The 15,123-nt window shown below is 41.1% G+C and overlaps 2 protein-coding genes and 1 long non-coding RNA gene across 4 annotated transcripts in view; all 3 read left to right on the top strand.

The window, feature by feature from the left end:
* The first annotated feature begins 1,667 nt into the window (after positions 1–1,667).
* On the top strand, positions 1,668–2,419 carry LOC146575643 (uncharacterized). The gene is made up of 3 exons (XR_014892321.1): positions 1,668–1,790; positions 1,947–2,236; positions 2,346–2,419. It is a non-coding gene; the product is annotated as an uncharacterized LOC146575643 (long non-coding RNA).
* A 1,206-nt stretch (positions 2,420–3,625) lies between these two features.
* Positions 3,626–5,154, top strand: LOC146575644 (pleckstrin homology domain-containing family F member 2-like). Its single transcript, XM_085270431.1, has 2 exons — positions 3,626–3,951; positions 4,220–5,154. The coding sequence occupies exons 1-2, from the start codon at positions 3,705–3,707 to the stop codon at positions 4,813–4,815; spliced, it is 843 nt and encodes a 280-aa protein (XP_085126557.1). The 5' UTR covers positions 3,626–3,704; the 3' UTR covers positions 4,816–5,154.
* Positions 5,155–9,826: 4,672 nt separating this feature from the next.
* The window catches only part of LOC146575645 (E3 ubiquitin-protein ligase SMURF2), a 54,079-nt gene continuing 48,782 nt past the window's right edge, over positions 9,827–15,123 (top strand). Inside the window, exons 1-2 of one of the 2 annotated variants that reach the window (XM_085270430.1) lie at positions 9,828–10,082; positions 10,266–10,360. In XM_085270430.1, coding sequence (XP_085126556.1) covers positions 10,309–10,360 — 52 coding nt within the window. In that variant the 5' untranslated portion in view covers positions 9,828–10,082; positions 10,266–10,308. Of the gene's footprint in view, positions 10,361–15,123 lie in introns of both variants that reach the window. The other variant, XM_085270429.1, reaches the window with a different exon arrangement.

Genomic DNA, 15,123 nt, shown 5'->3' on the forward strand with positions numbered 1-15,123 from the left:
AGTCCTTTTGGGAGAACCAAGTCTACAAAGTGAAGGAGAGGAAAGCAGATAACAGTCCAGTGTATGTGATCAGCCCTGAAAATGGCCAAGGCAGAGATAAAGTGGTGCACAGAAATCTCCTACTGCCCTGTGACTTCCTACCAAGTGAGAAGCCATCAACACAGACTGTTCAGCCCCAAAAAGACTCGCCGACTGTGACAAGGAAGAAGTTCAGACCTCCGCGTAGACAGCAGCAGCCAGGGAATGGCGACACATCGGATGATGACGACAGTGGCACCTTCCAGTGGTACCTCAGGCCGGTTCCAGGGAGACGACAGAGGCAGACTCCGCTTAACCCTTTGGCAGAGTCCTTCCAGCCTCATCTGAGTCTCCACTGTCAAGAAGAGGATTTGCCACTACAGAGCGAAGAGGATTTGCCACTACAGAGCGAAGAGGATTTGCCACTACAGAGCGAAGAGGCTTTGCCACTACAAACTGAAGAGACTGGGCCTGGGCAGATCCAAGGCCCTGACCCTGACAATGACAGGCCACTGAGTGGTGATGCTATGACTGACATTCTAGCTGCAACTGGTGGTGAGACTGACTCTGTGAGGCAGCGACCTCAAAGACAAAGACAGCAACCAACGGTACTGAGCTATGACACTTTAGGTCAGCCAACTTTGGTTCAGAGGAACTGTACAGTGACTATGGCTCAGGTTATTGACTGTAATGGCTTCTGGAGACCATGGGCTGTGGGAGTGTGTTAAAGCTATGGTTGAATAGATGATGCACACAGAAATGTCAGGTGACATTTAATTTTGTGGGGGAGAGTGTGGCACTATGTTAAAGACAGAGACATGAAAATAGTAGCCCCCCATTTTATTTTATACTCAAGGACATTTTCTTTTAGTAAGGCCACTGCAATGTAAGTTTTACTGTTGTATAAGTTCCGCCAGCAGAGGGCGCTCGGTCCTGTACGGGCGCTCGGTCCTCGGTAGCTGACGCTACACTAGAAGAAGTAGTGCCAGTGGTGAAGAGGCAGCGTACGGCCTGCTCGCCAAAGAGAACTGATGGTCTTATTTTTCTGTTTTTACAGTTTTCTGTAAAAATAAATATGTTGCACGGGAGATGAGTTGGCCCATCATTTCAACAGTGTAACACTGGAAAGTTTTAAGTCTAATCTTAAAAGTAAAGAGAATGTCTTTCTCCCAACTCCAGATTAGGAGCTGGTTCCACAGACACCATATAAGGTGCCACACGTGACCAAGCTTAGCCAGTTACAAAGGTATTTTGTGCATCTGCATTGTTCAAAAACGGCAATAAGCAGCAATGATTATAACAGAAATTAGAGTTTAATACAACATGGACTTTGGTGTTTGTTTAGCTTATGCAAATTATTATTTGACATGTCATTTGGGGGTATGCAGCAGTGAAGCTCTAACACGACGAGCCCATAAGTTGACACGTCTTTTATTACACTGACCTTGATGCATTGTCCTGGTTTTAGTTCTTATGATTTTATGTGAACATGTTGGATATTTTTTGTCGTTACAATCACTGTGGACAAGTTATTCAACCATGCGAGTGGTTTAAGTAGTTTATGGACATATGAAAGGGTTTGTTATTTTTTTAATGTTTCATGAACTACTAACTGATGTCTGCATTACTGTCATTTTTGTGTATACCTGCAGCTTACTGTGCCCGATCACCTCAAAGACCATAATTATTGTAAGAGAAACACTGCATGCCAGGCCCGTGATGCAAAGAAACCCAGAGCCAGCAGGAAACAACCGTGCTGCAGCAAGGACCAGGTTGGATGTGTAAAATTTCAGGAACAGAATCATTTGAGGGTTTTGGAGTTTGGACTTCATTGTGGTTCATCAAATTTAGATTTTTGTCTTGTTTGAAAAAAATGAGGTCGCTATTAACTACTGACATTCCCTTGTGTGCTTCTGACCTTTCCCCAGGTTGTTAATTCAACCCAGAGGCCCCGGCGCCGTGACAGAACAGTCAGTCAGCCCCGGAAAAGGAAGCGAAGCCCAGCATCCAGTTCTTCCCGACCTCCAAAGACCTCAGTGCCTCCCTCTGCAATCTCACATGATGACCTGCCAGTGTCAAAATAATTGCCCCCCAGACCCGAGCCATGCAGTACCGACCACCAGCCAACCAGCTCCAGCTCCAGCCCTTTAAAAATCCACAACCTCTCAGTGGAAGATTATCAGCGAGTCTACCATGAGGTGGTAGATAGCATGCTGACGTACGTTTGTCTCCAAATGTCCTGTCACTTTTTTAAATCGCCAGCTCTAAAATGGTTACAGTATGGTTTTTGACCACATGCATCATTTTGATTGAATTTCTTCTTGCAGGTCCAAGAATGGCCGCAAACGTCCCTACAGTTTAGAGCTGGGGAGAAGTATTAAACAAAAGCTGTGGGAGAGACTGAATTGTCCTATGGTGGAGACATCAACCAGCGAGGACGGACTTGAAGAAATTGACATTGTGTATGGGCAAAAAGTCAAAATCCCACAATATGATTTTCTGTAAATAGTTCACATGTGACTTTGATTAAAATATAATTTCTGCACAAGTTTGTGTTTCTGTGTATTATAGATATATTCCACTGTGTGTTTGGACAACTCTTTAAGGTCACTGCTGAGAAAATTCATAAAACCTTCATAGGACTTTTATTTTGAAAAATCACTACTTATATTATTATTTATCTGACTCAAAAGGGCTCATTTGAAGTCCTTCTTGACCATGATATATATTCAGGCACTGTGAACAAAACATAACATCCAACTTTAATTCACTCGCGCCTTTGTCTTTTTAAAGACAACACATTACTTAACTTCCTTGAATAAAGTGCAGAATGCTAGAGATTTATGTCATTCTGTTTGCATACTAAATATTCAATAATCATTCATGTTCTCTAATGACCGGTGCCCAGTGTTGTGCCAAAAAGTGATCGTTTGCCAAAGTGATTTCTGGTATTTGCCAAAAGATAATTGATGGTAACAGATGTAAATGACTTGCTGTCATATAATCTGTCAAACGTTTCTCTCATGAATGAGATCAATTCATTTTGATCCAAAAAGAAACTTCCTTTCATCCGATGTGACTTTTATTCAGCTTTCATTTATTCAGGTAAAAAGTGTCGCTGACATTAAAAATGTCGTTTTCAAACGAGGTCTGGCCTGGAGGGCTGCAGAAGTTACAAAAAAATCACAGTCCTTTAAAAAACTGTGATGTTCTTCAAGTGGCCGAAAAGGACTGGATGGATCTTTATAATGTAGGTACAATAAAGCAGATTCATAGAGCTGCTTTAAAATTTGATATAACATATAACCCATTTTTAAACTCTGTTTACTGCAGCCTATTTAACAATATAAGCAACTATATAAAAACATAAAAAGAGATCTAGACATAAAAAACACGCAAAAAGTGATTGGCATACGATCACTTTTTGGCACATCAGTGCAGCGAGGTTGTAATTGCTGCTTGTAACCATCAGGGGGCAGTATCGCTAGAGTGCAGTCTTGGAACCTGTAACGAGAATCACCCTTCATTATCATTAGAGTTACATCTGCCTCACTACTCCCTTTTCTTGCCTTCCAGTATAACATGTTTGTCACTTGGCCCGCCCCGTTACATCACCACCAATAGTTTAAAAAGGCACTCTGGAGTTCAGACACTATCAAGCTGCACAACTTGTTCACGCCAAAGAAATGATGGATCACCCAACCTTTGAACGAGAGAACCAAGAGCGTGTGCAGGCGGTGGAGAGTTCATTCCATCAAGCAGGGAAGCCCTTGTCCAAGCCGGGCCGGATTCTAATCGGAGAGGGAACTGTGTTTAAGCAGGGTCGCAAGAAGATACAGCAGAAAATCCTCTTCCTCTTCACTGATATTCTGGTGTACGGCAGCATTGTTGTGCCTGGTCGCTGGTACAAAAAGCAGAAGATCATCCCTTTAGGTGAGACATTCATCTGCGTTTCCTGCAGCTAACCTACTGTGAGAAGATTAATGTGAAACTGCCAAAAAACAATTTTATGACTGAAGAGAAAGAAATATAGACAAAAGCTTCAAGAAGAGCCAACACTATTGAATACTGTTCATAATATGACTGGCAAGTAGAAAATAGCAAGTGTGCTGTGCTAATTTAACTTCATATGTTCAGCTTTCTGCTCATACCATTTTATCCATGTAATTTTTATGTTGTTATCAAATCACTATGATTTTAGAGGACATTGAGCTGGAAGACCTGGAGGACAGTGACATATTCAAGCATCAGTGGCTGATCCGAACACAGAGCAAGTCTTTTTTTGTGTCCGCCCCTTCATACGAGGAGAAGAAGGCCTGGATAGAGCACATCAATGAATGCCGGTCCAGCCTAATGCAGGGCACCAGCTGCAAACCTTCCAAGAAGTTTGCTGTTTCCTGGATTCCTGATCCGGCTGCTTGCAAATGCATGCGGTGCCTCTCTACAAAGTTTAGTGGGGTCAATCGTCGACACCACTGCAGGAATTGCGGCTTCTTGGTCTGCAATTCATGCTCCAAGCAACGTGCCGTTATCGATCACATCCACCCCACTAAAAAGCTGAGGATCTGCAGTTTCTGCTACAAGAATATTAATGAAGAGAAGTTTCGCGACAGGGGAGACAGCGCCGGGAAAAGCAGCTCAGAGGAGGAAGAGTTTTGTCCTTCTGGTGAGGAAAATGAGAAAGTGGAGGAAGGAGAGATAGGGATCTATTCTCCCAGCAACTGGCTGGACACCAAAAACGGGACTTGGGAACGACTGAGCATTTATGATTACCCAAAGTCAATACCATCACAGTAGCCAATAAACTGCAACAAAGACGCTTTTGAATGGATTCAGATTACACAAAGTTGATTTTCTTACATGAAGTTACATAAATGTAAAGATAAATGTGACGACGTATTATTTGTTTGTGTCTATTTGTGTTTTAATCTTAGGCTGTACACGCAACAATTTGCACTGTAAATAACAAATCAGGAGTGAGTCGAAAAAATCATTTTAAAAAGACAAGAATATATCATCTTTGTACATATTCAGTGCCATTAACCATGCTAGTTAAATGAATAATGCTCCATCTGCCTGTCACTTTGCTGCTGGAACAGCTGAATTTCACAATAAAGGATATTTCTATTCCAAAAAGCACTGTCTTCTCCCTGTGCATGTGACTCTGAATGCATGTTTCTTTGTTTGAATGCATGTAAAGTATTTGCATCCAGTATCTGCTCTTTTGCTGCTCCTTAACCTCAACAATAAAGTGCAGATAATCAATTTGTGAGAGATGTTATTACAACACTGAAATCTCATCATTTAGTAATAAGTCCTCTGTTTAGCCCTCAGAGTCTTATTGGAGCATATTACAGTGTTTTCTTGTACTTCTGTGACTTTTTGGGGTTTTTATTGTGCAAGTCAAGGTCAGTGAAGTAACCGTATATAGTTCCTCACCCACTTAGGGTATACATTTTTCCAATAAGCATGTATATAAAAACCATTCGGGAAAACACACAGAACCTTTACAGCACCATTGATTTATCATCATTTTTCTTCTCACTGGCATTTTTCATAAATATAACATACAAACATACATATCAAACTGTAGCACGTCCTAGTGTTACAGTACTTGATGACGCTGCTATAATAATGCGGTAATAACAGAATGTGGCTAAACATTTACACTTCTTTTCAAAGATTTAAGTTCATTCTAGTTAACTCTCTGAATCGAGCACATCCTAATACAGTAGACAGCTCCAAAACAAAAGCGAGTACATTTTTGAGTCAGTCAGCCAGTTTTGAAAGAACAGTAAATCGACTGAAAGCAAAATACTGATGTAGAAACTGTAACTATGTAACAAGAAGTAGACAAATTGCCTTCTAACTAGTGGTGGTTTCTGCACATTTTTTGTATGCAACTCAATTAAAACTAAATAAATTATAAATATTGAATTATTCCGTTAATTTTAGCAGTAATAAGACTTACAGTAAAAGTAAACACCAATATATGTGATTTAAGTATAATAAAACTATTATAAGGTCACAAAAAATAAATGAATAAAGAAAATGATGTATAAATGGGTCAAATCTGTCACTGGATCACTGTACAGTGATATGCAAAGTTCTGGCAACATCAAATATCCTGTTTACCTATGTTCTATGTTTATTTATTTATTTATTTATTTATTTATTAGGAGTGTTTTTTGTTTTTCTGGAGTTTTTTTTTTGTTTGTTTTTTGTTTTGTTTTGTTTTGTTTTGTTTTGTTTTGTTTTGTTTTGTTTTGTTTTGTTTTGTTTTGTTTTTTTGTTTTGTTTTGTTTTGTTTTGTTTTGTTTTGTTTTTTTGTTTTGTTTTGTTTTGTTTTGTTTTTTGTTTTGTTTGTTTTGTTTTGTTTGTTTTGTTTTGTTTTGTTTTGTTTTGTTTTGTTTGTGTTTTGTTTGTGTTTTGTTTTGTTTTGTTTTGTTTTGATTTTTTTGTTTTTTTTGTTTTTTTTTGTTTTGGAGATATCATGGCTCCTTAGATCCGTCTGGTCAATGTCTAATACCTGCTGCTAATTTTAAGTAAACAGGTCACCGTCTTTATACTACACATTTCACTAATTTCTAAAAGTTAAACAATCTTTTAAATTTTTCTAATGCAAGGGTTTCATTAAGTTACCCCTGTTTGATGTTATGATGACCAGTGTTGGTCAAGTTACTTGAAAAAAAATAATTAGTAACTAATTACTGATTACTTATCCAAAAAAACGTAATCCCGTTACTTTACTGACTGCTTATTTTCAAAAGTAGTTAGTTACTCAGTTACTTAGTTACTTTTTAAAAACATGATACACAACCTGAATAGGCAATAAAGCAATAGACCTTTCAGCCCAATTCTACTTTTTCTGCATAATACATCATACAAAATGTAATCAAATAAAAAAGTCTCTTTTCAAAACTTGTTTTATTAGTTTTAATCTTTTAACTTTGTGCACATTGCATCAAGCAAAAATTAAATTATATGCAACAGTCTTTGACAATTAAACCTATTTTCTGCATATTCCAGAATATAAAATAAGATATATTTTTTTCTGTTTACACTCACTCTTTCAAATAGATGCAAGTAAAACACTCCCTTACTTTACTCATTACTTGAAAAAAGTAATCGGATTACAATGATACATTACTTGTAATGTGTTACTGCCCATCTCTGATGATGACAAGTGTGTGAGTAGCTAAGGCCAAAAACACCCAGTTTCCTGAATTCTTGAAGAACGCTGAAGTTTGAAATACTTCAGGCTGATCGAGCTGATGCAGTGATCTCACTGCATTATCTGCCACATAACCTGATCTTTGCTGATTGACTGGAAGAAATTCACCTGGTTCTACGAAATCACAGTGAGTCATAACGAGGTCAATGTTGATGTCCATTTAAGTTACCAAAAATTGCTCCTTGTGCAGTGAAGGGTTTATTAGACTGAGAGGCAAACTGCTTCTCGCTCAGTCACGTGGAATGGTTTCCACAGAACCCATTTAATATCAGCACTAGTACTGATATACTGGTCAACACAGAGCATGAAGTACAAATAAATACTTGTTGGTTTAAGAAAAAATACATGAATCCCTTTTGAGAAGTTTAATAGAAGTACAGCCACAAAGACTAGAACACCTAGTGTTCAAAAGTAAAATTACCACATTGTCGGGATGCTTGGGGCTTCCCATGCTTTAATTACAATATGATCAGACACATAGAGCTATTTGTCTGTTTGTATATCTGTCAGCGAATTTCCTGAAAGTGGGTGAAGAGGTGGAGCATGAGGAAATGAAGATCTTGGTACAGATTCAGACTGCTTATTTGAAATATGAAAAATATGCCACTGGCTTTGGCAGATGATGTGCTGCTTTAACTGTTGAAAGTTTATCCCCTCACCTGTCAGTATCTTGGATATATTTGGCATTCTTTTAATTATTATCATTATTATTATTATGTATAGCAGATATGATAATGTTGGGGAGTAATATTAATTGCTCTTTGAGGTTGACTGATTTATGTGACCATCCTGTGAGAGAAGATGTGTTTTTCTACCCTTCTGCTACCAGCCTGAAGGCCTGTCTGTCTGTCTGCGAGCCAACAATGATTAAATGATAAATGGTAAATGGACTGATTCTTATATAGCGCTTTTCTACTCAAAGCACTCTGTCATGTCATAACATGTCATAGTTTCAGGTTTCTGCAGTGTATTTGTTCTGTTTGATCCTTGTTACATTGGCTGTGTTTATGGTTTTTCCAGCCTCCGGCCTGAACGTTTGTCTTCATGTGTTAGTTTTTCATGTTTTTGTCATTTCCTGTTTTAGTCTGTAGGTTCGGTTTTTTTCTGTCTTTTTCAAGCCTTTTTCCTGCTTTTGTTCCTCTCATTTTTGACTGAAAGCCCCATCGTCATTACTCTCACCTGTGTTTCATCGTATAATTAGGCCCGCCAATTTAATGCAGTTTCCTTGTATTAAAATATCTCTGGGATTAAATGTTAAGTTAAAGGTAGTAACTTTCTTTAAGCTGACAGAAAGAGTCTGACCCCTTTGAGATCAGGTACGCTGTATGTGACCCACAGTGTAGTATAAGTTTGACATCCCTGGTTTAGATCCAGTTTGTAGTCTGGATGGGAGGAGTCATTTATGGTGTTGTGAGCCTTCTTCGAGCTGCTATTCCAGGGTATGTTGAGAGTGGAGGAGAGCTGGGCATACAAGATGCCCAGCTCTCTGTGAGGTTTGGAACTCTGCAGCTTTGAGTTGACAGAGCGTTGGTGATTTTTACACACTATAGACTCAGCACTCAGCGAGAACACGTTCTAAAAGTTCATGGCTAAGTTGCTGTGGTTCCACTTTGCAACAATAGCACTAACAGCTGATTGTTGTACATGTAGGACCAAAGAAATTTCACAAACTAACTTGTTGCAACTGTTGCATCCTATCACACTATCACACTCAAATTCAGTGAACTCTTAAGAACAACCCGTTCATTCACAAACAATATGTTATAAAGGCAGACTGCATGGCTTGTTACTACATTTTACACACCTATGGCCACAGGACTGAAAACATCTAAATTCAAAGATTCAAAGAGTTTGGCCCAATACTTTTGTCAACGTAGTGGATAGTCTTGACTTTCCCCTTTGTTAAGGTGTTCACCTGTTCACCTGAGTGACATATTTCCTTTCATTTTTGTTAATGATGTTTTTGTTACTTACTTATTTAGGATTGTTTTTTTATTTCTGATATTAATGCTTATTATTACAGATCATTAATTAGATACCCATATACGGTGGCCCTGAGAGGTCAAATGCAGTGCAACTTAAGAAAACACTAATAAATAGAAAAAGAGCTAAGGTATCCGTGTTAGTGCTGCGTGACATTGCAAATTTTGGTATTGATTCAATACCAAGTAAACACAGAGCCAGTATTACCGATACCAAAACTGATACTGATAATTTTAACCTATAAAGGCAGCTTATGTAGGGATAAATAGTGCCTCATAATTTATGAAATGAATCATCAATTTGCAAATGCTGAACACACTTTAATGACCGCAAAATCACTGTGATGTTTTACTTTCCACTATGATTAGTTGACAGCAAACAACAACAAAAAAAACTGTCAAAAGAATTTTCATATATTTTGACACCTGGAATGTAAATGTGCCCGTCTTTAAAACAATTTGGGCAACTTCAGACTGTAACTACGCCCATGTTAAATTAATAAAGGGATATAAACACAGGGAGCTGGGCTTGCCTGTGCCATCAAAGGCGGTCCTACTCATCACCAACCCTTGTTGGAGGAGGCTGTATATATGATTCATAGTTATATGCCACATGTTGGAGAAATGCTTCACTCCCACAAAGCGTGTTGTCGTCACTGGTCAGCTCCCAGCAGCAGCCTCCTGAAGGGGGATCTACCCCGGAGGGCTCCGCAGTTCAACTCTCGACGAGCAGAGGAGGACTCTCACAGTCCGAGGAAGAGGTTCTCAATGAAGATGTGAAGATAAGCAGCGCCTCGGCTCCACCACCAGCTCGTTCACACGCTCCAGCAACGGCGGCCTCATTTCCAGTAAATGCAATTTGCAGCAGCCCTCCACTCGGGCTTTTCTTTTTCCTTTTCCTTAATTTTTCTCATTTGTGAGCGATCGCTATGGCAGTTCAGTCCACATCCGGGCCACAATGCTTTGACTCCATTATTGTCTAAAACTGGCGGAGAGGTTGATAAACCTTGTCATTTTTTACATTTAAATAGACATTTTTTTGGGACGCGCAGTGACGGCTGGGGTCGAGAGGAGATGTCTAACCAAGGAGTTCGGCGGAATGGCCCCGTGAAGCTGCGATTAACAGGTAGCCTGCAACGCTTTTAAATCCCCACGTATTCCCACACACACACCAGCTAGGAAGGCTCCGTGTATTTGCTGGCTGGGAACAGTTCACATGGGCTACGGAGTTGGCTCGCCGCCGGTGCTTTCTGCTCTCATTTGCACAGATTTGTTAGCAGCAACAGTGTATTTAAATTACTAGCTGACTTCACAGGGCTAAGGCAAGCAGGAAAAGCGAGGAAAACGCTTAATGAGGATATTGTTGCTCTTGGAAATAGTCTCAGCCTCGTGATTGTCGCCAGTAAAGCACCACCAGCCATAACAGTGGTACCCGGGTCGCTCAGCTCCAGTAATGAGCCGCCTTCCAGTTGTAGCTGGTTGACGCTTATCAAACCTTAGTGTGTATTAGTGTCTCACATTTATATTCCAGCTCGTAAAATTCCATTATTTTTAAACAAAGGGGAGCTTTACAAGTGTTGTGCTGTTCCGCTGACAGACGGGCTCGCACAAAAGTTGGCTAGCTGAACGTAGCATTCCCGGTTAGCTCTAATCAAGTCTTTATGACAGGACAAGCTTCGGCTGAGATGATAAGCAGCTCAGGTCACTGGAGTCTGAGCAGTGAGCGAGCAGTGCGCCAGAACCGACAAACGGCTGCCCCCCTTTGTTTTGGTGTCGTCGTTAAAGCAGGTTAAAGTTGTATCCGTGAACCCGTGGCCCCCTTTGTACCGCTACGTTATGATTCACTGGGAAACACTTGAATGTCACTTTGTTTGGAAGTAGCATGTAGCTGTGCTGGTCTGCTCGGACCTGTCGCTCTCCTCGGCATCAGCACACTCAGGAGGGGGGGGGAAATAAAAAGGTTTACACGAGAGCAGCTCACTGTTTTGACTGGAAGAGGGGGTCAGACGGCTGCCTCCTGGGTCTTTTTTTTGTTTTGTTTTGATGTGCGTCCAAGGTCCGACCTGAATCCAATTAAAGGGCTGTTTGTTCCACCAGGAACTGCCGAGGGAAACATTTAAGTTGGTGATGTTTCTGATAGGAACAAGTGGAGATAAACAGGGGATCTCAGTGAGGTGAGTGGGATACATGCAGAGTGGCAGAAGACAGGAAAGCTTTCAGCAACAGTTTCACAATGACGCAAAAATTAGATACTGATCATCCATACAGTTGTATATGAGTGTGTATTTGAGAATGCGTTGCCTTCAAAACTGTTAGGATCCCAGTCCTTACTTTCTCTACAGTGATGTTCCTCTGAAGTAAGGCTGCTAACAGAAACTAAACACTGTTATTAACATATAAGCTCGACATGTACAGAGCCCTGCTTATATAGCAGAGCATTTGAGACCCAATGACTACAGCTGGCCTCTCCCATTCTCTACCGAGGATCTCCTAACTGTCCCTCGCTCTGATTTTAAAACCAGAGGTGATCTTGCTTTTTAGGTTTTGGCATCCAAGCTGTGGAACAGCCTTCCTCAGCCTGTCAGGTCAGCTGATTGTGTTATTGGTTTTAAAGCTGAAAACACATTAGCTTTCCCTTAGTCTCGTCCCCTTTATTTTCGACCCTTGTTTACAACTATTTGCATGTATTGAAGTGTGAATAGTTGATTATATGGCTGTCTATGTGTCCGTATTTTGGATCGTTATACTTTGATGTGTGGATTTTACTTAAACTGTGAAGCACTTTGTAACTCTACTTTGCAAAATGAAGTTATGTCATTTTTTTTAGGTACACAACTTCAAATTAAAGTGGACCTTTAAAGTTAAAAGGGCTTGTTGCAGAGAGTATATGAACTGAGAAGCTATACAAGTTAAACAAGGATTATTTTGAACCCCGTGTCATGCAAAGCTACTCTAGTAGACTTGCAGGGTTGAGGAAAAATGCGACTTTGGAGATGAGCATAATAAAAGTCTCGGTTGTGAACTAGTTTGTCACTGCAGTCGTCTCCTGGTGGAATTCGAAGAATCTGAGTCCACTGTAGGGAAAAAATGGTGAGAGCAGGACATTGCAGCGCACCTCTCCTGTTTAAGCTCAGTTAAACTTGTGAAACACTCATCAAGAGTCAATATTAAGCTCCCTACTTATCAATCAGCAAGAGAAATAGAAACTACTACTTGCACACATGTATGTGTTTGGCTTTCAGGATCCTTGCATGCTTTGTTTTGTTTTTTCAGTAACACCAGCTATCCATGGAAAGTCCCCCCCCCCCCCCCCCCCCCCCAGACTTATGTAATCTGGTGCTATCTCATCCATATGGTCCGCTCTGTTCCTTCGCTCAGGCCGTCGCGATCCCTTGTTCTCCAGCTCGTGCAAAGCGGAGCTCAGAGGAAGTTCTCAGAATCAGAATCAGAATCGGAAAGGGGTTTATTGCCAAATGTTGAGCAGGTTTACAACATTAGGAAATTGCTATGTCGTAGCTGCGTGTTGTCATCTCCAGTGGAGTTTTTTTTTTTGTTTTTTTTTTGACATAGCTCTCTGATTAATTTCTTCCCCCGACAGGTTGTGAGCGATGAGTTGCTACATTTAAACAGGCCCAGAACTGTTTGCGTCGTAGGCTTCTCTCCTCGCTGACAAGCCTCCTGTCCATTTAAAGCAGATGTTGCAGATGTTTGCCGGCTATTAAAGCAGGGGAAAAAAAATATCACAAGCAAGCTGCTAAAGCCCACACTTAGGCTCCTGAGGGCAGGTTTCCATTATAACCTGCAGCTGATGTCTGCTAAGTTATGTCATGAAACAAACACGGCTAATGGCGTAACATTACATCACACTCAGTGAAATTGCTGAGAAACGACTCGTCTTATCGTCCGATGCATCTTAAGCTCTGTCATGCACGCCTGGCTTCTGGCATAACTTGGGATGCTTTCCATCATCTGTGCCTGAATTTTTTAAACTTTGCAGAAAAGAGAGCACGTCATTTGTACCCTCAGCAAATATAGAACCACAAGCTCGCCTGTCATAGAAGTAAAATCAGACACATAAAATAGATGGTTAATAATCAGGCACAGTTGGAGCGATGTCCTCATGAAAAATGCTTCTATCTGGAAAGATGTGCACCAGAATAATAAAACTGACCGATGTTTAATTTAATTTTTTTTTTTGTCTCTTCTGGTTAGGTCCTTTACGGGTTATTGCTGTTGTGTCTCAGCTCTGAGTTTACATGTGACTTGTTAAGCATATGGTTTGCTCATCTGAATTCTTTGGCGCGGCGTGAACCGCCGAAGAGAGCTATCTCAGTGGGATTCCCTGCAATTCTCCATTCGCGTTCCCACCTCTTCCTCTCTGAGTCACTCCTGTTCTTTCCGACTGTAAGCCTCTTCCCTCTCAGACCAGGGTCCAAAGCATATTTCACTCCCACCCTCTCTAACCGAGCTTCCTCATCACTCTCCGATCGTCCTTCTGTCTGATGCACTTTGTGTTTAGTTTATTTCTTTCTTTTTTTTCTGTTTTAAATAACCACACATGAGAGTTTGACAATGCTGTTATTTTTCATGAAGTGGTTTGCAATATACCAATGAATGAACATGCAGAAAAAAACACACTTATTTGAAAGCTGCAACAAAGGCCCAGTGTGGGTTGGAGTGAAAGACTTGGGTCTTTTTTAAATTGCAAGTCCTCGCTTTTCAGTGCAGCTCATCGCCTCCAGATGAAGGTCTTTTGGATGCTGCTTAACTGCAGAAGAACCCCCCCCCCCCCCACACACACACACACACACACACACACACACACACACACAGAGCTGGGCACCGATGAGGCTGTGGAGGCACACAGGACCTGATCATCAAAAATGTTTTAATGTGGTCTGAGCTGGCTGCTCGGTGCATTCATGTGGCCTCAGTCAGAGCCATTTTTACAGAGTGGCTGTATGGAAGTGATTTGGGTGCATCTGGGTGTTCAGACAGGATACACTGTAAATACACAGTGATTAGCTGCATGTGGTGAAATGTTGACTCTGCTCGGCCCATCGTGGTCATGCATCTTGAGCAAACATTTCCACATTTTTACTTTTTGTTTTGTTTTTTTCTAAGCTTTTGACAGGTTGTAAAAGAAAACAAAAGAATAGCTGAAAAAGACCAGGGAGGAGTGGGAGAGGTGGAGAAAATAAAACAACAAGGGTGGAGGAATGCAACGAGCAATTATGGCACATCATTTGTAAACACCCCCCCCCCCCCCCCCCCCTCCCCCCTCCGCTGTGAGCCTCCCATAATTTTTAAATTGTCCCATCAATTAATTGACTGGCTGAAGTTGGCTTTCCTGTTGGTTCAGCTGCTCCTCGATGAGGACAAAGCCTTCTTGCGGTTGCTTTAGCCCTCAACTGCTGCCAGCAACGGCCCAGAGGAGACCAGATGTAGCAGGCGGGAGAGAAGAGTGGGCAGCTTTGTAGAGAGGAAGTGCTCCCCAGACTCGAACACTTGTCCAAACGTCACCCCCGACAGGTGGGGAGCAGAGCAGTCTAGATCGCCTTATGATAATAAGTAAAGTGAAGAACCGCAGTCGTATTACTCAGCGGGACTTCAGGCGTCTAGTGTGTTGCTTGTGTCACTGGGTGGCTCGCAGATGTATGTGCTCGCTGAATTATAACAGTGTGTATGGGTTTGATTAGTGGGCAGCGTGTGTGGTTTGGGGAGATTAACTCTTCCTGCTGAGCAGAGCTTCAACACCTCATATTGGTTGCTTTGTGATATTAATATTCGAACAAACAGTATTTTCCTGTATCCACACACTCTGTTTTATTTGGTGTCTGAAAGAATAGGGAAAATCAGCCGCGGTGTTCCCTGTTTGTACTCAAGTTT

Source organism: Mchenga conophoros, linkage group LG4 (assembly GCF_057382185.1).
Source record: "Mchenga conophoros isolate Kocher_MC1m ecotype Shallow Benthic linkage group LG4, M_conophoros_male_GT1.1, whole genome shotgun sequence".
In the NCBI taxonomy this organism is placed as follows: domain Eukaryota; kingdom Metazoa; phylum Chordata; class Actinopteri; order Cichliformes; family Cichlidae; genus Mchenga; species Mchenga conophoros.

Excerpts from the sequence above, each read along its gene's own strand:
- LOC146575644 (XM_085270431.1), top strand. The coding sequence starts at position 3,705 with ATGATGGATCACCCAACCTTTGAACGAGAGAACCAAGAGCGTGTGCAG. Across the intron at positions 3,952-4,219 it reads GCAGAAGATCATCCCTTTAG|AGGACATTGAGCTGGAAGAC; the intron begins GTGAGACATTCA and ends CTATGATTTTAG.